Source organism: Bufo bufo, chromosome 1 (genome assembly GCF_905171765.1).
Source record: "Bufo bufo chromosome 1, aBufBuf1.1, whole genome shotgun sequence".
NCBI classification, from domain to species: domain Eukaryota; kingdom Metazoa; phylum Chordata; class Amphibia; order Anura; family Bufonidae; genus Bufo; species Bufo bufo.
This window is the reverse complement of record NC_053389.1, coordinates 406,877,544-406,898,536: the sequence shown is the minus strand read 5'-3', so window position 1 is coordinate 406,898,536 and position 20,993 is coordinate 406,877,544. Positions and strand designations below refer to the sequence as shown.

The following is a 20,993-nucleotide window of genomic DNA, read 5'->3' as shown; positions in this document are numbered from 1 at the left end:
ACAAAGGCCTTCGCTACTTTGATACCAAAGCAGTAGTCCTGTAAAACTATTAAAGCAACAGAAGTATCTTCTTCAAAAAATGTTTGTAGAAAAATACCATGAGGGCATCAATGCATCTGAGGAAATGTATCACCGAGCAGATAAAGCAAGCTTCTTACCAAACACAAGCAAACAATGTAACAAAATGAAAGCCCTTGCCTGTATAGATGTAAAATCCAGGACTAACACAAAGGTCCCTGTAAAAATTGGCAAGAAAACAGGCTTTGGGGCATAAGTACCATGGAGTGCCAGGTATTGGTGTTGTAGCCACTGGCCGGGCTTTTTGGGCAGCTTTTTCCTCCTCTGTCATTTCTTCTTCTTTTGGCTCCTGACAAGTAAAATAATATCGCATTGATAATGGTGTCGAGAAAATGGAAGCTTTTAAAAATCACACACATTATATTATGAACAGGAGTATCCCTTCTGGACATTTAAGGCACGTCTACAGGATATGCCAGAAACATGCAACAGGAGGAGGTCCCACCCCTGGGGGGGACGATGTGTGTTGTCGGGAATGGAGGGGAGGCCATGCATATGCAGTTCTCTCTTTATATTGCCATGGGACTTTTGAAAATAGCCAAATATTCTCGCTCCACTATTTTCTGAAGTGCCATAGCATTGAATGGAAAGAGTTGTGCATGGGCAGCCTCCTCTCGGCAGCATATGATGAGTCCCTATACTTGCGATAGAAGTGGGTCTCATACTTATGGAACATTAGGCATATCATGTGACTATGCTATAAATGACCAGATAAGACAAACCCTTTAATGTAAAACACTTTGGATTATAAAGATAACTGTACATTTTCAGGTATTGAATATTTCACAGCCTGGGTAGTTCTGATATAATACTAATATTCTAGCGGATGCATTAAGGTCTCAAAATGTTATTATGGGTGTGGTCTCTAAAAAAAATAAAAATAAATACAAAATGTGATTCATTCATGAAAGGTACACGAATAAACATGCCAAATTCATGGCAGTTTGGGTACCATATTCTGAAATTTTCCATGAATTCCCCACAACTGGGAAGTAATGCTCATAGTCTTATATTCATGGTCTTATAATGTATGTGTCATTTATGCAAACTGTATACTGAAGTGGTCTTCTACTTGTGGCCCCCTGGTCCTCCTCACAAGAGACTTGTACAGCATAGCGGAAAACTTGATGCCTTAAAGGGTTTGTCTCACTTCTGCAAGTGGCATTTATCATGTAGAGAAAGTTAATACAAGCCACTTACTAATGTATTGTCAGTGAGACAACCCTTTTAACAGCTGGAGAGCCATAGAGTACTGTATCTAAATAAGTTCCCAAGCATGATAACACTCTCCTCAGTCCTCAGAATAACCACTGTGTGTCAGTCCAAGATGACTCCACTAGTATAACCCCCCTCACCGTATGTACCCAGGATAAGCCTCCACCTTGTCAGTCTCCAGCATGGGTGCCCGCTACTGCAGAGTCCCCATGATAACCCCCTTCTCCTGGTCAGTTTCCGGGGTGGCACTACTAGTTTGTCAACAGCCAGCATGTCTTCCCTCTTATCTTTCCATAGCATAGGCTCCTCTGTCATTCTACCCATCATGGCTAACCTTTTTTCAGGCAAACGAGGGTTCTTTCTTCAGAAGGTAGTGGCAGACTCCCACAACTCCCTTCTGGTCCCCTCACATCCTCCAGTAAGTATGCCTTGTTTGCCTTCATTCAAGCAGGAGACACACTGGCAGAGAATGTTAGGTTTCCCTGTTCCACCTTTAATTTCATGGGACACATATCATAGAGAAGGGTCAACTAAAACACACATGCTCTTTACAAAAATGATGACAACAAAATGTCATTAAAAAAAAGCTGCCACCTATTAAAATGAGAGGAGTAAAATCTGGACTGGGGTGTACTCTCAAAGACGTGACCTTCTGAGAAGGTTTTACTGTAGTTGCATTTCTAAAATAGAGTATAACTGGTGCAGTCGGTGTAGCAAAACTGCACACATTAGCTCGTAAGAGTGAGGCTACTTTCACATTAGCGTTTTGGCTGTTTGTGAGATCCGTTCAGTGCTCTCACAAGCGGTCCAAAACGGATCAGTTTTGCCCTAATGCATTCTGAATAGAAAAGGATCCGCTCAGAATGCATCAGTTCAGTCTACATTCCGCTTTGGAGGTGGACACCAAAATGCTGCTTGCAGAGTTTTGGTGTCCGTCTGATAAAACTGAGCCAAACTGATCCGTTCTGACACACAATGTAAGTCAATGGAGACTAATCCGTTTTCACTGAGACAATCTGGCACAATAGAAAACGTATCCGTCCTCCATTAACTTTTAATGGTGTTCAAGATGGATCCGTCTTTGCTATGTTACAGATAATACAAGCGGATCCGTTCTGAACGGATGCAGACGGTTGTATGATCTGAACGGATCCGTCTGTGCAGATCCATGACGGATCCGCACCAAACGAGAGTGTGAAAGTAGCCTGGCATGTCCTTCTTGCAGTCACAAGTGATTAACATACAAAGTGAATGCTTAACCTCAGACACCAACCTCTGTGCTGTATTTTCTTGTATGGAGTTGGATCTCCGTACCTAAACAAAGCTCCAAATCCACATGCACAGGCAAGTGTAAAATAAAGTGCTGACTGACTGCAGAAGCCACTAGGTGGTTACTGCATACACTGAATGCAAAATTAATAAGATACTGTGGGAAAGGAGAAAAAGTGATGCACACAAAGATTATCCCATACTTACTAAGGCTATACTTCATGCAAGAAACACACACAACACACCCCAACCCCACCAAAAAGTAATTAAAAAGCACAGTACCAAGTGACTTGTAGGCTTTTACCTCCTTTATTTCCTTGGGAGGTTCTTCCTTTGGCACTTCTTCCTCAGCCTCCATTGGCTGGGGCTCTTCCACAGCTGGTTCCGTCTTAACAGGCTCTTTAAGTTTCTCCACTTCCTTATCTACAGAAAAATTTCAGACACGGACGCCAAATTTATAATATAATTCTGCAACCATCTGACAAAAGGCTCAGAATGTAGAACAGAATATGGGCCTCCAAACTGTAAGTGGCATTTTCTTTTACCAAAAGATGCTTGTGCCCTGCATTGTTATAGAAATAAGGAGGCCATTTATCAAACAGAAATATGCCTAAATTAGGTGCATTTCTGGCGCAGATTGGGGGGCAAAGGTGCTTTGCGACAAAATCTGCGACTTCTCCCTGCTCACGCCAGGTCTAAAAAAAAGTAGCGTGAGCGGGGAAGGGGGCGGGCTGCCAGGCCTGTCTCATTTATCATTATCTTCACCTGGTTTAGTTGTAGAAAATGGTCTAAATGTAAGACAGCTATGAAGCTGGACGCGCTGAAGTTATGGAGGGGCCGACGTCTATTCATAACTCTAGATCTAGCGCCAGATATAGGAGTTATTAAGACCAGCGTCTAAAACACCGGTCTTCATAAATGTGCCCCAAGGTGTTAACTTTAACGCACCATTGCTCAACCTAAACCCTGCCCAGTGCCTCCTCTCCACTGCAAAGGGGGAAATCCATGGGGGAGATCCACAGTAACAGACACGCTGCAGATTTCACATACACACCGCAGGACAATTTATGCTGCACATTTTTTATGCAGCGTGTGGATGAGAGGTTTTAAAAATCTCATCCACTTACATAGTACTGCACAACGCAGTGTATGCCACATGAAAATCCGTGACAGCAAATCCATGGCATTTACCCAAGGTGAGAACATACCTTTAAGCTCATTTTTGGGGGACAAAATCCCTTTAAAGTATCTTTTATTAAGTAATAACTACACTTACCTTTCTCTTTCAGTTCCTGAGGTTTGTCCCATGTGGATTCCAAAGTGCGGTTATTATAGTAGTACGTTCTGCCATCAGCAGTTTTATATTCTGACCACTCTGACACTATTGTCGCTCCCGCTAAAGTTGCAGAAGCAGCAAGGGCAACTTGAGGATGAATCATTGGAACAATTGGAGGAGCGATTCCCTGCAAGACACCTACAGAAATTTCCACAAGTTTAGGGGACATAAAGGAGCAGTAGACATCAGATGAAATTGGTTACTAAATATTAGATATTAATATACACAGTATGCAGAGACACTTGCAATACGTGATAAGAGGATTTTAATCTGAAGAAACTGCTTTGACTAGAAGGAACACCATCAAATCAGTTTTCTGTATGTTTGCTAGGATTGCCACATAGAATATCTTTGTTCTTGCTGGTATTAGATGGCCCTTTACTATTAGAATGTACTTGCCTAAATAAGTTGAAGGGGTAAGGGAAATATATGTATGTGTGTATAAATTTATATCCAGTGACAGTAGGAAGTGTGGAAAAGAAAGTTGAAGGTCCTTGTATGCATACTCAAAGGCAATAAGAAGTTTTATAAAACGAGCATACATTCAAACCCAAAAATGCTGATTTAAAAAGGGAAATGTCATCTGATAAACTCAATTAGCAATGTTTAAACTGCACAGATAAATTACTGGACAACAGAAGAACCATGCAATAAGGGGGTTTGGTATTTTATAAAGTGATGTACCATCACTAAACACGCCAGCACTTTACGAGTGGTAAGCGCCTGATCTCTGGGACCTGCAAATCAGCATCACATTCACTTGAATGGGATTCATGCTTACAGTACCCTGGACTGTGGGCAGCCAAAGTGCCCACCACCAAATAACGGGGTTGGTGCCAAGTATCAAAACTACGCGATTGTCTGGATCCCTCATCAATACAAAGCACAGGGTGTCCTGTCCCAGTTCCAATGGTGCACTAGATAGAGCACGTCTTGCTGATCCATTTGCTACTGGACTGCAGGAGATAGTCAAGTACAGAGCTCTGCTAAATCCGTAAGTACCATAGGGAATAAATGGAGCAGTAGGGTGTGGGAATAACACCCCTATTCTCAGGATTTGTGGGAGTTTCATTAGTCGGACCACCACCATTCAGCAATTCCCAATTTAGTGAGTGAATAGTTCAATACTTGGCGCAATCCCTTTATTTCTTGGTATATCCTAGAAATATGCCATCATTTCATAACAAGTCAAAAACCCTTTACATGCCTTCTATAGGTATTAAATGTGGCATCAGCATGTGATAAACCCCCTAAAAGTCCCCCATTATCTGTCAAATGCCCCCCTTCTAGTTTACAGGGTCTGTCTGAATGTTTATCCTCAGGATAGGTCAGGACTATGTGATCGGTGGGGGTCTGAGGAGGTTGCGGAGCTCTCGCAGCTTACCAAGCACAGCACTGTCCACTGAATAGCAGCTGTGCTTGGTACGAGAGCTCTGCCCCATTCATCTGAACGGTTCCGAGCTGTGCCTAGGCCATCTGATCAAATAACTTACAGCCATTGGCCTGGGAAGAGCCCATGGTGCTCACCAAGAACCAGTCTCTTCAAAAAGCCGATCAGTGGGGATGCTGGGAGTAGGACCCCCACCGATCAGATACTGATAACCTATCCAGAGGAAAAGTCATCAGTATTAGGCCTAGTTCACATGAACATATGGCTTTTTTAGTGTTTTGCGGTCCTTTTTTTACGGATCCGTTGTTCCGTTTTTTGTTTCTGTTCCGTTTTTCCGTATGGCATATACAGTATACAGTAATTACATGGAAAAAATTTGGCTAGGCATAAAATTTTCAATAGATGGTTCAGCAAAAACGGAACGGATACGGAAGACATACGGATGCATTTCCGTATGTGTTCCGTTTTTCTTGCGGACCCATTGACTTGAATGGAGCCAAGCACCGAGATTTGCGGGCAATAATAGGACATGTTCTATCTTTCCACGGAACGGAAACGGAATGCATACGAAGTACATTCCGTTTTTTTTGCGGAACCATTGAAATGAATGGTTCCGTATACAGAACACAAAAAAACGGCCCGTACACTCGCAAAAAAAACGTTTGCGTGAACTAGGCCTTAAACCTTCAGACAACCCCTTGAAGGTCAACCTTGTGTAGTCCATGTGTTGTTTGCGATTGCGATCATACTGCCTTACATCAGCCCCCAACTTCTCAGTAACATACACTTGGTAGGTAAGTCAGTTGTACTGACATTTAGACTATGGGATATGATTAACGTTTATGTAGAATATTTTAAGTGGCAATGTCCCTTTGTTGAGGTAATATACTCACATGAGTATGGCTAGATTTAGGTTCCTTATAAAAATTAAATGGCAATGTCGTTGCATGTTTAAAACCCCACTAAGAGAGGATTAGTACACAACAAATCCTCAGTGCATTTCACAGGCACAACATTTTATACACGGGTCCATAAAAGAGGCACTCTTAAGGCCAAACCCACTTTCTAAATGAAATAATTTAAAATAGGCCATTAAGAAGTGGCTCATTGAGACTATTTGAACACAACTACAATGGAGCTAGCAGATTCAGATTATGAATCTAATTCATTTCAGAAAGTGGAATTATCCTTTACATCGACAAGCACACATACATGCAGGTAAGAGCCACAACATACACAAAGTAATACAAGATAACAAGCAGTGAGGAATAACAAAAATGAACGCTAAACCGACAGCTTTATAACAAGTCTAGGTTCTAAGTCACTATACTGATGTGCTACGGGTGGGGGAAGGGCATTAAATGAACATCCACATTCACTACCATGCCAAACAAGAAACTAAAACATTAATGAAAAGTTACCGGTTTTGGTAGTAGCCACTGTCTTTACATACGGGCAGCTTACTATTTGCATCATTGCTACACCTGTAAAAAGGGACATGCAAACAGATTTGAACATGACTATCACTGTCTGCTAGCAATGGGGCTGCACACTGCATACAATACATCAATAAAGAAACCTGAAGGGAAATAAAGAATTGAACTTTTGGTTTTTGCATTGCAGAAATTGTGAAATTGCATTTTGTATCATCCCATGGAGGAAATCAGTCTTATGTGGATCATAATATATATACGAGGTGCCAATGCAAATGACTAATATGACCACCTTCTTGGCAGTTTTAGCGCATGTACACTAATGCGTGTAGAGGAGCCAGATTCAGAATCCTCTTCCACAAGCTCCCAACACACATAGTCATACAATTACTAAAAACGGAGGTTTTATTCTACAAAAGAGTACTTTTACAATGTCAGGCAATACCATACAGGAACTAAGGACTGCAATCAAACATAAAAAGCCATAAGGCTATGGGGTCAAGCATCAAGTGCAATTACATAGGTTTCTGGAGGCTTAGTACACACTGGAAGGTCTTTCGCCAAATTTCATAAATCATCTGGATAACTGACCTCATAAAAATATGAGTACAGACAACCACTTAAAGGGGTTGTCCAAGTTACAGAAAAAAATGACACTCTGCAAACATGATGGTCAGGAATATATAAATTATATAAGTGAGGTCTAGCAAAAGAAAAATGCTATTTCCACACATACCTAGTACTGCTCTTGCCCCTTTGTTTACATGCAGGTACAGAGCTGTGAGGGCGTGTAACAACATTCTGTGAAGTTCTTCTCATGACTATTTGGGGGTGTCAGCTAAGACCGACTTTCCCCTCCCCCTGCCAAGATTCTCTTTGTTGCCATCTTCTCATGCTGCAGCTCTTCCAAATAGTCACTGACTTCACACAGACATTTTTTCTTCTGGTTTCTCTCCTGGCCATTTACATCTTGCTCCTTCTTCCATTTATACAGGCAAAGAATTTCACCAGTTACAGTCCAGTTAACCATTGCCCCACCCGCCTGTTAGCCTTCACTGTGACGCGAATTCCTCTTCTGCTTATTGGGTTATGAAAGCTAATGCTGAGCCATTCTGCCTCCAATAACATGCAGGACATCAGTGCTGATGTTTCTATGACCCATATACACTAGCAGATGGCAAGCTAGCCTCTATGAGGATGCCTTCTGATAGGACTGGACATGTCTGACAGCTCTCACATTAGGATGGATCAACCATGTGTGTTCCCACGGAGACACAACTATGACCCCCAAGGGGGCTCGTCCCAGTCACCGCCTGCTATAGGCTGCGCTCCGTCGCTCAGATCAAAACATCTGGCGATGGGGAGGGGAAGCAGCCAGGGGCGGCCGTGCAGGGATCTGGAGCATCATGGGTGTCGGGGAGCAGGCAAGTATAATCCATACAAGGGGCCCAGGCATTGGAAGGGATTTTTTTTTAATTTTGATAACCCCTTTAAGGATGTACATGTTTATATAAAACCATACATTTGAATTCTATAGTTTTAAGCGTCAGGACATAAACATCTGGTCCTTTAGAAGGTTTTAAAGTGTCACTGAATTTTCCCAAAACGTTTGATATGTCATATCGACAACAAATGTTTTGATCAGAGGGTGCAGAGTCCCCTACCAATTGATAAAACGAGGATAGAGAGAAGCACTCACATAGCAGAATTTCTCCACTTATTGCTGGAGACTGGCTCAACAGAAAGTCTATTGGTCCACTTCAATTTAGTCTCCTGCGGTAAGGCTGGTTTCACATGGGCGTTGGGGGAACACCTGCGATTTTCCCACGCGAGCGCAAAACATTGTAATGCGTTTTACACGCGTGAGAAAAATCATGCATGTTTGGTACCCAAACCCGAACTTCTTCACAGAAGTTCAGGCTTGGGATCAATGTTCTGTAGATTGTATTATTTCCCCTTATAACATGGTTATAAGGGAAAATAATAGCATTCTGAATACAGAATGCAAAGTAAAAAAGCGCTGGAGGGGTTAAAAAAATAAATAAAAATTAACTCACCTTAGTCCACTTGATCACGGCCCGGCATCTCCTTCTGTCTCCTTTGTTTAATAGGACCTGTGGTGAGCATTAAATACAGTTACAGGACCTTTGATGACGTCACTCCGGTCATCACATGATCCATCACCATGGTAAAAGATCATGTGACGTACCATGTGATGACCCGAGAGACGTCATCAAAGGTCCTGTAACTGTACTTAATGCTCACGACAGGTCCTATTCAACAAAAGGAGACAGAAGGAGATGCCGGGCTACGCGAGCAAGTGGACTAAGGTGAGTTAAAAAAAAATTTTAACCCCTCCAGCCCTATTTTACTTTGCATTCTGTATTCAGAATGCTATTATTTTCCCTTATAACTATGTTATAAGGGGAAATAATAATGATCGGGTCTCCATCCCGATCGTCTCCTAGCAACCGTGCGTGAAAGTCGCACCGCATCCGCACTTGCTTGCGGATGCTTGCGATTTTCACGCAACCCCATTCACTTCTATCTGACAGCACCATGTTGTAAAGCAGAAGGAGCTGAGCAGATCGATATATATATTTATGTGGGAAAAGATTCAGTAAAACCTGTAATTTATATATTTATATATTTTTTTTTTTTTTTTGCAGCCCTGTGAATTGCTATCGGTACAGGGAGGAGGTGTTATCAGTTATTGATAGCATTGTGTGTATAAGTGTGCATAAGATATAGCTGTCAGACCCTGATAACACATCCTCCCTGTACCAATATGTATTCACAGAAAGTGGAAACAGCAAAAGGTATAAATGTACAAATAACAATCTTTTCCTCCAAAAATATATCAAGCTGCTCAGCTTCTCCTACTCTAAACATGGTGCTGTCAGATTGCATTGCATTTTGTGGTGACAGGCCCTCTTTAAAGAGGACCTTTCACTAGATTAAAAAATCTAAACTAACTATACAGGCATGTAGAGCGGCGCCCAGGGATCTCCCAGCACTCAGCTCATAGCCTGAGAGGAAAAAAAAAAACTCTCAGGCTATGAGCTGAGCGCTGTGATTGGTCAGCGCTACAGCATGGGAGAAGGAGACGCCGGCAGGTTCCACTGGGTGGAGCCTAACATGTGAAGATACCGGAGGCTATACCGGGCAACGGAGCGGCGCCCAGGGATAATAGTAAGTGCAGGGGATCCCTGGGCGCCGCTCTACATGTCTGTATACTTAGTTTAGATTTTTTAATCTAGTGAAAGGTCCTCTTTAAGACCTTCAGGATTAGTAAAAATTCAAAGAGGGTGTAATACATAGACAAACACACACTGAGAATAAAAAAAAAAAAACAACGCAACCAGTTATGTCTCCGGCATATATATATATGATTACAGCTGTGGTCTAAGTAGAAACTGGGTCTTTCCACAAGAGGGCATAGAAATGCTTTCCCCGCTGCCCTATAAAAATGCTCTCAGAGGCTACTTTTGAGTAATGTACCTCTTGGAAGGCATTTTGCCCAGTTGATGAGTCACTGGACTAAGAAATGCAGGATGGTTGTGTCGGCATATTGCCCGCCATCTAAGCCATTCTAGCTGTGTATGTAAAATATATAAATAAAATAATATTATATAATGTAGCAATTCCCCAAAAAGTTTTACCAGGTGCCATCCCTCAAAAAGATTCAAAAAACCGAAACAAGAGGCAGCACTCCTGTACAAGTAAAAAAAGTGGGCTTTTTTTATTCACTCATGCCTCTGCAAAGTTTCCGCTCAACTCAATGGAGTACGCACACACAAAGCTCCATAGTATGCTGGACAAGATTAAAGTACCATCTCTACAACTCTGCCATCTGCAGTTGTTTTTAGGTACTACAATTCACAGTTAGGCTTTCCAGAAAACTTGTAATTGCTAGAGTTAAAAGCTACTGTATAAACTTGATTTTATGCCATCGGATCTGCTTCTTACTCAGGCACAATCCCTAACATGACCTGCTACCCCTCCATATCCACACAACCCTGTCCTGAACTACTGTACTTTCCTGCTGCCTCAATCTTTCATTTGTACCTACAATTTAAGATTAATGCAAGTGGCTACATCAAATTTACTTACTGGTTTTCATCTGGTATACTGTAGTTAAACCTTGCTAAGGGAGAGTTCACATCACTTATTTTTTCTGATCCATCAGAACAGAGAAAACAAGATCCTGTTAAAAAAAAAAAAAAAAAAATCGGAATCCTGTGCATCAGTTATGCAGTCCTTTTTTCCGTCTAAAAAACGGATCTCAGACAAAAACGGCTTAAACGGATGCCTACTGTTACTTAACTGATGCATAGGGTCGGATTTTTTCCCCTTATTTTTCTGTTCTTCTAACGGATCAGAAGAATGGAAAAATAATGGTGATGTGAACCTGGCCTAACAGAAATGATCAGACATTATTGAAACCAAATACAGCCGACACTGCCAAACAGCTACCGGTACTTCAAAGTCTGCATTCAGAGGTTTAAATGTATAATTTACACGTTTTACTGAATCTTTTGCCACAAAACTACATATCAATCCGCTCAGCTCCTCCTGCCTTTCTCTTTTAAAAAACCTTTCAAGTTCTCACAGCTGATCTTCTAACAAAACAGCATTATATACTATAATCTACTATCAGCTTTGTAGGTAGACCTAACCCAATCCAATAGTTAAACCAAAACGATTCCAGGCATCCTGAATGTTAGTTGGGGGAATTTAAAGAGCCTCATAAGTGGAGAAAGATGAATTTTCTCCCAAAAGCCATATCACAACATTTCTTGTATTCACTTGTACTACTGATTTATGCAAAGTGACATCACGTCAGTGACCATTTCAAGTTACCAAGTGACTTCACAATTGATATGTTCACGGTGCCCTCTCAGCCTTTGACAATCCTCTGCTACAGGATATATCCTAGACAGCATTTATTTTCTCACTTCTGTTCCTCGCCCTATCAGGCTTGACGCTAACGTCAAAGTTTAACTAGAACTAACTTCACTAGCGTCATAAATTTATCAACCTTCCCTTTTTATTAGGTTTAAAAGCACAATCATTCCAGCTACTGCATGCTCCATCACTTCACGGATCGAATACTCCGTACCCATTACACTTTTTGGAAAGTACTGTGGGCAGATCAGCTCATCCTTCTTATTAAACTTTATGCACCTAACACTGCGGAATGACGCGAGAAAACTTTGCCTTTTAGTCCTAGACTAGAACTTGATTGTAAGGGAACCTGGACATACTGGTACCTCTTTTTCTATTTGCACCATTACACTACATATGGAGAGAAAGCCCTTGACTTTTTTCCATAAGTCAGATATAAATGGGACTTTTGAAATGAAAATAGTTGTCAAAGCAGATTATGATCTGTGCACTAAAGAATACAACTAGTGTACGCCAAGTAAAATGTAAAACCAATTTACTCATCCATTACCTGGTAGCGGTATGGGCATGCCAGGAAGGGGGACACGAAATGGTGGTACCATCACGGGAGGGAAAGCTGGAATGGCTGCCGTGGGCTGTTGCAAAGCATGAGAAAGAGTTGGTGGCAAAGTCTGTGATAATTGTTGAGAAAGAGTCTGAACTGAAGAGACTGTGGACAGAGAAACCGCAACACTGACTGGAGATGTTGTAGTCACAGTAATACTTGGGGACTGATCTGGAGCAGATGAACCTATATAAAAGAAAAACCATATATGCTGAATAAGTGTTGGCTTTTCACATGTGTACATCATATGCATCTTTGACTCAAAATGTTCATTATAATATAAAGCAGAAAAACGTAACAAACTGATTATACAGCCATTCTATAATCGATTTTCAAAAGTAGGCACACCAGTTTAATAATGTATGGGGTTTGAATTCGGGTGCCAGATCCTATTTAAATTGTAAAGAAAATGAAGTCCTGCAGGTGTAGGTAAAAGCAAGTCATACTTACTAGGCACAACCTGTGAGACAGATGTTGATGTGCTAGTACTCGTTGTAGAAGACTGACTAGATGAAGTTGCGGATGAAGATACCATTAAGGTTGAACTACTTGTAGTTGGAGAGGCACCTGAAATGACCTGTGCATTAGTTGCCTGGGTCTGCACTTGGCCTTGTCCCTGAACTTGTGCTGCTTGAGCCTGAGCCACTTGTGCCTGGACTACTTGCGCTTGGGTCTGTACTTGAGATGTCATCATTGGAGTCAGTTCCGACTGCTGGATGACTTTCACACCATCGGGCTTAGTCCATGAAGATTCACGGGTACGAGCATTGTAGAAATAGGCCTAAAAAAATAAGAATGATAAATACAAGCAACACACAGAATATGAGGATGTAAAATAAATTTAGCACTGTGCTAAGAAATAGGATGTAATGAAGCGATTACAAACAGACTTTCTGTAAAGATAACTGTATAAGGCATATTGACCCTAACAGATACCTATAGCTTCTCTGCTTTACTCTAAATTGAAATGGAAACGTGGTTCTCACCAGTCATGGTACTTATATGTTGTACGTAGTCTACTCACCTTTCCATCTGGGGTCTTGTTCTCCACCCAGATTTCCTCATTTGGAGGCAAAGTTGGAGCTTGTGTAGGAGCAGTGTTTGGACTGGGATTAGATACAGTAGCAGGAGAAGACACCGGAGGCATTCCAGGTGGGAAAAGCATTCCAGGAGGTGGCATACTTCCAATATGTGGGGGCATGAAGGGAGGTCGCTGGGTAACAGAAACAGAAAACGTTACAAAATAGTAAAAAAAAAAAAAAAATAACTGTTCAGTCTGCTCAAAGCTAATTCTAGTGCTGTGTGGACAAGTCCAACATGATTTGGATGCTTCCTACCTGTTTGTATGGGTTTGCTCACACACTGAAGAACATAAACTTATAAAAGGGACTATAGATACCTAAGTGAGACTTAAGTTGCACATACTCATTATCCTAGAGTGTCGGGTTTGGCCAACCGTCCTGACAAATGAATATTTTCACCCGATCCTTTTGTTCTCCTGGGAAATAAGCCATCAGCTTTTTGTGTGTGGATGGGGAAGCCAGGAGGGGGTCGGGAGAGATAGCTGGCGGCTATTAAATATGTATAGACAGCTTAAGGCAAAATAACTTATTGTGTAAATTAAGAACTGTAAAATCGTGGTGCCATATGAGTAGTAATTAAAAAGCCTACCTGCATAACCAAAGGCAGCTGATGATAAAATGGAATTAACGCAAGAAACTGATTTCATCATCTTGAAATGCATTTGCCATGAGAAAAATGGAATTTAAGTAAAATTTTTACCTGAAGATGGGGAGGACCCATCGGAGGAGGAATACCACTCGGTGGTGGGATTGGTGGCATACTTGGGTCAAAGGGAGGTCTCCCAAATGGGGGACGTGGAGGTGGTGGAGGCCCTCGCATCATGCCAAAAGGAGGAGGGGGGCGCAAAAGCGGAGGAGGACCCCTCAAAACAGCAGCTGGCGGTGGCGTAGGGCCACGAAACCGTAACGCAGGCTGTTGCTGCTGCTGTGCCATCCTGGAAACAAAAAAATATCAAGAGACCATTCATTCAGTATCCAACAGATATTTAATATTCTTTAGGTGATTTGGTTTCTAAGTTTTTACAAAGGCCCCAACATTTTTAAGCCTGGAGCACTTCTACACGGATAAGCATTTAGTCCACAGTCCAGTGTAAGTGCCGACACCCGTCACTGCCAACATCCAGTGTAAGTGCCGACACCCGTCACTGCCAACATCCAGTGTAAGTGCCGACACCCGTCACTGCCAACATCCAGTGTAAGTGCCGACACCCGTCACTGCCAACATCCAGTGTAACTGCTGACACCCGTTACTGCCAACATCTGGTGAATTCTTTGATGTGGCTCTGTCAACATTGTCCTTTTTAAATGCTTTTATTTCTTGTAAAGTAACGAAGATTTAATATGGTGACCAAATATATCTACATTTTTAAGAATAAGAGCCCAAGGTGACCAGTTGATTACTTTTTATCTTTACGATGAAGCCCTGCGTTAAAACCACTGCGTTAAAACCTCAGGTAAAGCGAATACTATTGATTCAGACAATGGAACTTGTCGAGTGCTGTGTGTGTGTATCACTCACTTTTTGAAGCTGATGTGTTGGAAGCAGGAAAAAGGGCAAGGAACTGAGTGACAGTCAAGGGACAAACTGCGACACGTAGATAACTGGGTCAGAGCATCTCTAATATGGCAGCTCTCGGCAGGTTTTCCCAGTATGCAGTGGTTAGCACCTACCAAAAGTGGTCCAATGAACCAGCGGCAGGGACATGGGTGTCCAAGACTAAATAAAGCATGTGTGAAGTGAAGGCGATCCCACAGAAGAGATCCTGTAGCACAATTTGCTGAAAATCAGAATAAAACCATATTCCCATTCCTCAGCAATCATGTACCACTAGTGGACCCGCCACTGCTGAGGCCACTAAATGGTCGGCAGTGTCCATGTCATCACTAACCAACTGGCAGTGAGCGGAGAAGCTCTGTTGTAACATGGGCACTGAAAAGGCTTTTCTTTGCGGTGGTTTTGAACACTGTCCAGCCGACTTCTTGAACGATATTGGATGTTAGACAACCAACCCCTTTAATGCTGTCTATAATGTAGAGTGGTTGCAGGTATCGAAATTTCGATACCCAATTGATACTTTTGTCCCGGTATCGATACAATTCCGGGATTTCCATTTTTTCGATACTGGGCTGCGCAGCCTAGCATCACAGAACATGAAGCGCACTGCGGTCAGCGCGCTCATGTTCCCTCAGCAGCACAGGGGAGAAGGAAGCAGTGTCTCCCTCCCCCTGTGCCGCTGCCACCAATGAGGAGAGAGGGGCAGGACTTTAAGTTAGCAGGCTACATAAAGCGGCGCCTAGGGATCTCACTGCACTTACTATTATTCCTGGGCGCCGCTCCGTTCGCCTGCTGTGCCCCCATTACCGTCTCCTGCTCCGTATGCGAATTACTACTATTGGAGCAATGGGGAGGAGACATCAGCTTCTCTTCTGCGCGTTCCTTCTCCCTGGCTGTAGCCCTGTCCAATTGCAGCGCAGAACGTCACAGCCAGGGAGAAGGAACGCTCAGGACAGAAGCTGATGTCTCCTCCCCATACGGAGCAGGAGACGGTAACTGGGCCACAGCAGGTGAACAGAGCGCCGCCCAGGAATAAAAGTGCAGGGAGATCCCTGGGCGCCGCTCTATGTAGCCTGCTACTTAAAGTCCCGACCCATGAAAGGTCGTCTTTAACTTTTAATACAGGAGAATCACATAGCCGGCACCCTGCCTCTGACAGGGAACTGCGATCAGCGGCAGTCAACCCCTCAGGTGCGGCACCTGAGGGGTTAACTGCCACTGATCTGCTGCCGGCACCCGCCTCCTGTATTAAAAGGTTAATTATCATTGGTGGCGCAGTGCGCCCACCCCCCTAGTATTAAAATAATTGGTGGCGCAGTGTGCCCACCCCCCCTCAACCCCCCCAGTATTAAAATAATTGGTGGCGCAGTGTGCCCACCCCCCCTCAACCCCCCCAGTATTAAAATAATTGGTGGCGCAGTGTGCCCACCCCCCCCCCTCAACCCCCCCAGTATTAAAATCATTTGTGGCACTGTGGCAGTGGCCACAGAGTCCCCTCCCCTCCTCCTCATCGGTAGCAGTGGCAGCTTGTGATCGGAGCCCCAGCAGTATAATCCTGGGGCTCTGATCGGTTACTGAAGCCGTCCATGGTAACCCCTGGTGCTGTGTGTACTATGCACAGGGCAGCAGGGAGACTGTGAAGTCCCATTCACCCTAATATCAGGGTGAATAGGACAAGGGATGTAAAGATCCCAGGTTCTAGCCCCTAAGGGGGGGAAATAGTTATTAAATAAAAAGTTTTAAAAAAAATATATATATTTTTTTTTTTAAAACATCAAAATATTAAGTATAAATCACCCCCTTTCCCAATTTTACATATAAAATATATAAAACAATAAATAAATAAATCTCATCGCCACGTCCGAAAAGACCAAACTATTCAAATATTAAAAAATCTATGCGGTGAACGTCGGAACAGAAAAAAAATTAAAACTGTGCAATTCGCCATTTTTTAAAAAGCAGAATGCACGCAGCTTTTTTGGTGTTTTATTTTTTCCGCGTGGTATCGAGTATCGCAATACTTTTTTATGGTATGGAAATGAAATCAAAAATTTGGTATCGCAACAACTCTACTATGATGGTTGTCACAACACACAGTGCATAGAATGTCAGGCAGGAGGTTTCTAACGTTATGGCGATAGGTGTCACGGTGCGGTTCACCGTGACGTGTGTTGCCGTGCAGGCTGGCTGCACGCCTTTTGGGTACTGGCTGGGGGTAATTCCATGCAGGCTGGTTGCTTTTGGCTGCGGTGTCTAGGGTGTTCTCTGCTCGTGTACGTGTGTACCCCTTTTTTGACTGTATCTGTATTTCTGCTCCTGTATTCAGGTTCCTTGCTGCTGATTGCCAAAGGCAACGCCCAGTTCTGTATCAATTTATGATGGTTACCAAGGGCAACGCCCTGTTCTGTATCCGTGTAAGCTGGTTGCCAGGGGCTACGCCCGTCCCTGTATTCGCCTGTGTATCTTTAATCCGGTTCTGATGGGGTTAACACTCCCCCTGTCTGTGTCTTCCCAGGTGCCTCGTTACCCAGCTATATAGACCTGTGAGCTGCGGTTCTGGGGTCAGTCTTGGTCAGTCTGTCCTGAGTCCTGTCTCTGGCTGCACCTCGCTTCTGTTCCTGGGGATTTTTCCATCTACCCTTCTTCGTGGTGTCGGCTGGTTTTGCATCTAGTGTCTGTGCTCTGGTTCCTGTCCTGTTATGTTCTTTGCCATGTTCTGCTCTGTACTTGCCTATCATATGTATTATGTTATATGTTCCCTGTTTTCGCCTAGCAGAGCGTATCTGCATCTGAGCGCCTAGCAGTGTGTAACTGCATCTGTTATCTGTTCCTGCCCTGTATGTTTGTTTTAGGTCTGCTCCAGAAGGGGGTTCCTGGCTTCCCCGGAGGGGGGAAATCGCTAACCTGTGTGTACCTCTGGTTCTGTTTGCCTGTCCCGCTGGAGGTTTCACCAGCCAGTTCCTGGCAGGTAGGGGCCAAGCATTCCGGGACCTTCCTGGAGGTGCGACCAGTGAGCCCTCGGCCCAGTCATCCCCACCATCTGGGGCTCTGTGAAGTACGGGCTGGCACTAAGCACTGGCTCCGCCTTCCGGGTGTTGCTGTGGTCCTCCGGTACTCTTGGTCCAATGGTATAGTTACCACTTCTGTTTACCTGCTTTTCCGTCATGTCTGTTTGCCTGTGACCTCCTTGTATTAAGTCCCGGAGGTCTGCCTTGGACCCCCGGCACGTAACAATAGGCCTCCTTCACACAGTCAGTATTTGTAAGTAACAACCTGGAGTAGACAAAATGTGCAATAATTGCTAAAGAAACATGTGAACTAGGCCCAAGGGAAGTTACTTTCTGCATAGGTAATATGGGTACTGGATAAATCCTCTAAATAGTGCAATAATTGCAGAGTTTGAGCTTCCTATTACAATGACTTTACACCGCAGTGTGTGAGGCACCTTTTGCAGACACTTTAGGACACTGACTAAGCTAATAATTCTGTCTCAATTTGCAACTAAAAAAATAAAATAAAAAAAACACATGTGTTTAGAGACTTTTTGCGCCTCACGTGACAAGGGGGTGTGACTCAGAGGGGAGTTACAAAATTGTGGTGAAGATGATGTAAAGTTATATAAAACTTTCTAGAAAGAAACCACATTTCTCATCCAGCATTAGCTGCTGTGCTAAACCTAGCTGCTTTATGGCTCATGCTTACGACTGTGCACAGTCCCAGAATCAGTCCGCATGTCAGCTGCACCAACGCTGGCTCACCTGACCCAAACACACTGCATCCTAGTGATTTCTGAAGCAATGAGTTCCTGTCTGACCGTACATCATGATGTAAGCACAGTACAATAGACCCATCTTCAGTGCATCATAAATCACTAGGATGCAGGGAGCCGGGTCAGGTGAGCCAACACAGGCCATTGATCAGATAGGATTAGGAAATCTGCTCCATTATTTTGAGGAGTTGTCACAGGAAAAGTCGTTACAGAAATCCAACAATTTTTCAACAAAAGTACAAATTTTTCATCATTAGCAACTACAAATAAATATTCATAGCCTGGGCTGAAGATGTATGTCACTAATACAAGGATGCAAGTGTATGTACAGTGTATGTACAGATTGTGCCCAAAATGAGAAGACAATGTAAAGCCATCTGGCTCAGTTTCATACGGAGAGCAGGGCACAGGACCATGAGCTTCCTATGAAGGAAATTTGGACAGGTGGCAATGAGCAGTGTCCCTGTACTGCCACTCATCTCTGTGCAGCCGCCATGGCATCGCCCCTGTGCTGCCACTCACCTCTGTGCAGCCGCCATGGCAGTGTCCCTCTGCTGCCACTCACCTCTGAGCAGGCGCCATGGCAGTGTCCCTCTGCTGCCACTCACCTCTGTGCAGCCGCCATGGCAGTGTCCCTCTGCTGCCACTCACCTCTGTGCAGCCGCCATGGCAGTGTCCCTGTACTGCCACTCATCTCTGTGCAGCCGCCATGGCAGTGTCCCTGTACTGCCACTCATCTCTGTGCAGCCACCATGGCATCACCCCTGTACTGCCACTCATCTCTGTACAGCTGCCATGGCAGCGTCGTTGTCCCGCCACCACATTCTGACATCAGTGATATTTAGAAAGGTATACGCAGTCAAACCAATGGAAATTTTCCATGGATGTGCTTTATTTCACAGACATCCGCTGCTCCTGCAGTGACTAATCATCTTACCACTGGATCTCTACATTTCTGGTCACTGGAACTACATCAAAAAATGTCAGAAGTGCAAGTAAAATGAATGGAGAGAACCGTGCATGCATGTCCACCTCTCCATTCCCAGCAGGCAAGACCGGGGCCTGTTCTGGAGCGGGTCCCATAGGGGACGGCCACACTTATAAGCGTATTCGGTAAATATGCCAAACACCCCTTTAAGGACATGTTCACATCTGCATTGGTGGCTCCCTTCAGGGTCTTCGTTGCAGATCACGTCAAAAAGACCAGATGAGAAAGATTTTTTCATCCAGTAAAAAAAAAAAAAAAAAACAGGATTCCGAACAGAAACTGAATGGACTCCATTGTAGTCAATGCGGTCTGTCCTGCACTTCCACCGCTCCTCTAGCAGAGCGTGAACACCCAGCAGTGATGTGAACTAGGCCAAGTATAAATGATCAGCCTGGGATTCCGGATGTGACGGGCATCCTATCGTCTATGGCTCAGTTCACACCTGCTGCCAATGACATAAAACTGCTTGCTTTACTTCGGCCAGCCATTACACAAGCCTGATGTAGCACCCCCTACTGTGCAATGCACAGAGTGGCTACTATGCAGCAGCCTGCCAGGGACTAGGGGCTCCGTGTCCAGGTCAGTTGACTCCCAGCCCCCAGGTACAGATATTTCCTGTAACACATGTGCAGCGCGGGCGACATTCCCTGCTGCACGTCCCAATACAACGTCCCCCTCCATACTGTCCCCGCTCTAAACACCACACGCAGCAGCCACATCTCTCTCACAGCCCAGGCCTCTATACCTAATGTCGTTATTGTATCGCTCGGCATCGGAGTCCCCGCGTTCCGCCATTACAGGAACAACCGACAACCTCACAAGTTCTCCACCCACATACAGCAAACCACCTGACTGAGAAAGGCTCACAGCCATTGGCTGACGGAGACGTCAATCACTTTGAGGTTCCGGGTTGGAGCGACCGACAATTTCCGGGAGAGGAAAGACAGGATAGGCATTGTGGGATGGCCATGAGCGCGCATTCTAGCGCCCTCTGCTGGCGACTGCGTGGAGCATGCGCAGAACCACACATTACTTTAGTCCTTTCTTTTGGATATTTGCTTTCTGTGAGGTGATACAGTGCGGGCGTTAGGAAAGGCGTGTGTGGGCCAGCGAATTTAAATTGTTAGTAAATTGGTAATTATTTCTAAACAGCAAATGCACCAAAAGTATTAGATGTGCACTGAGTGTGACACAAATATGTATCTATATATTTTATCACTTTCCGCTGCAAACGCAAGGTGCTTTGAAACATTTTTTTGCATTTTTTTTGCACTAGCAGTTTTTACATCTTTCTTGTAGTAAAACGTCAGCTCCAGATGAAGGTCTATGGGAAATATGAAGCGCAAAAGACGCAAGATATTATTAT

General features: G+C 43.9%; 1 protein-coding gene across 3 annotated transcripts in view; it reads right to left on the bottom strand.

Moving 5' to 3' along the window:
• Window positions 1–20,471, bottom strand: part of TCERG1 (transcription elongation regulator 1) — an 86,432-nt gene extending 65,961 nt beyond the window's left edge. For 2 of the 3 annotated variants that reach the window (XM_040406190.1, XM_040406206.1), the window contains exons 1-9: window positions 20,373–20,471; window positions 14,016–14,250; window positions 13,258–13,446; window positions 12,684–13,014; window positions 12,180–12,419; window positions 6,710–6,772; window positions 3,839–4,036; window positions 2,867–2,985; window positions 279–367 (exon numbers count right to left, since the gene is read on the bottom strand). In XM_040406190.1, the coding sequence (XP_040262124.1) occupies window positions 279–367; window positions 2,867–2,985; window positions 3,839–4,036; window positions 6,710–6,772; window positions 12,180–12,419; window positions 12,684–13,014; window positions 13,258–13,446; window positions 14,016–14,250; window positions 20,373–20,422 (1,514 nt within the window). In that variant the 5' untranslated portion in view covers window positions 20,423–20,471. The remainder of the gene's footprint in view (window positions 1–278; window positions 368–2,866; window positions 2,986–3,838; window positions 4,037–6,709; window positions 6,773–12,179; window positions 12,420–12,683; window positions 13,015–13,257; window positions 13,447–14,015; window positions 14,251–20,372) is intronic. The other variant, XM_040406197.1, reaches the window with a different exon arrangement.
• Window positions 20,472–20,993: the final 522 nt, after the last annotated feature.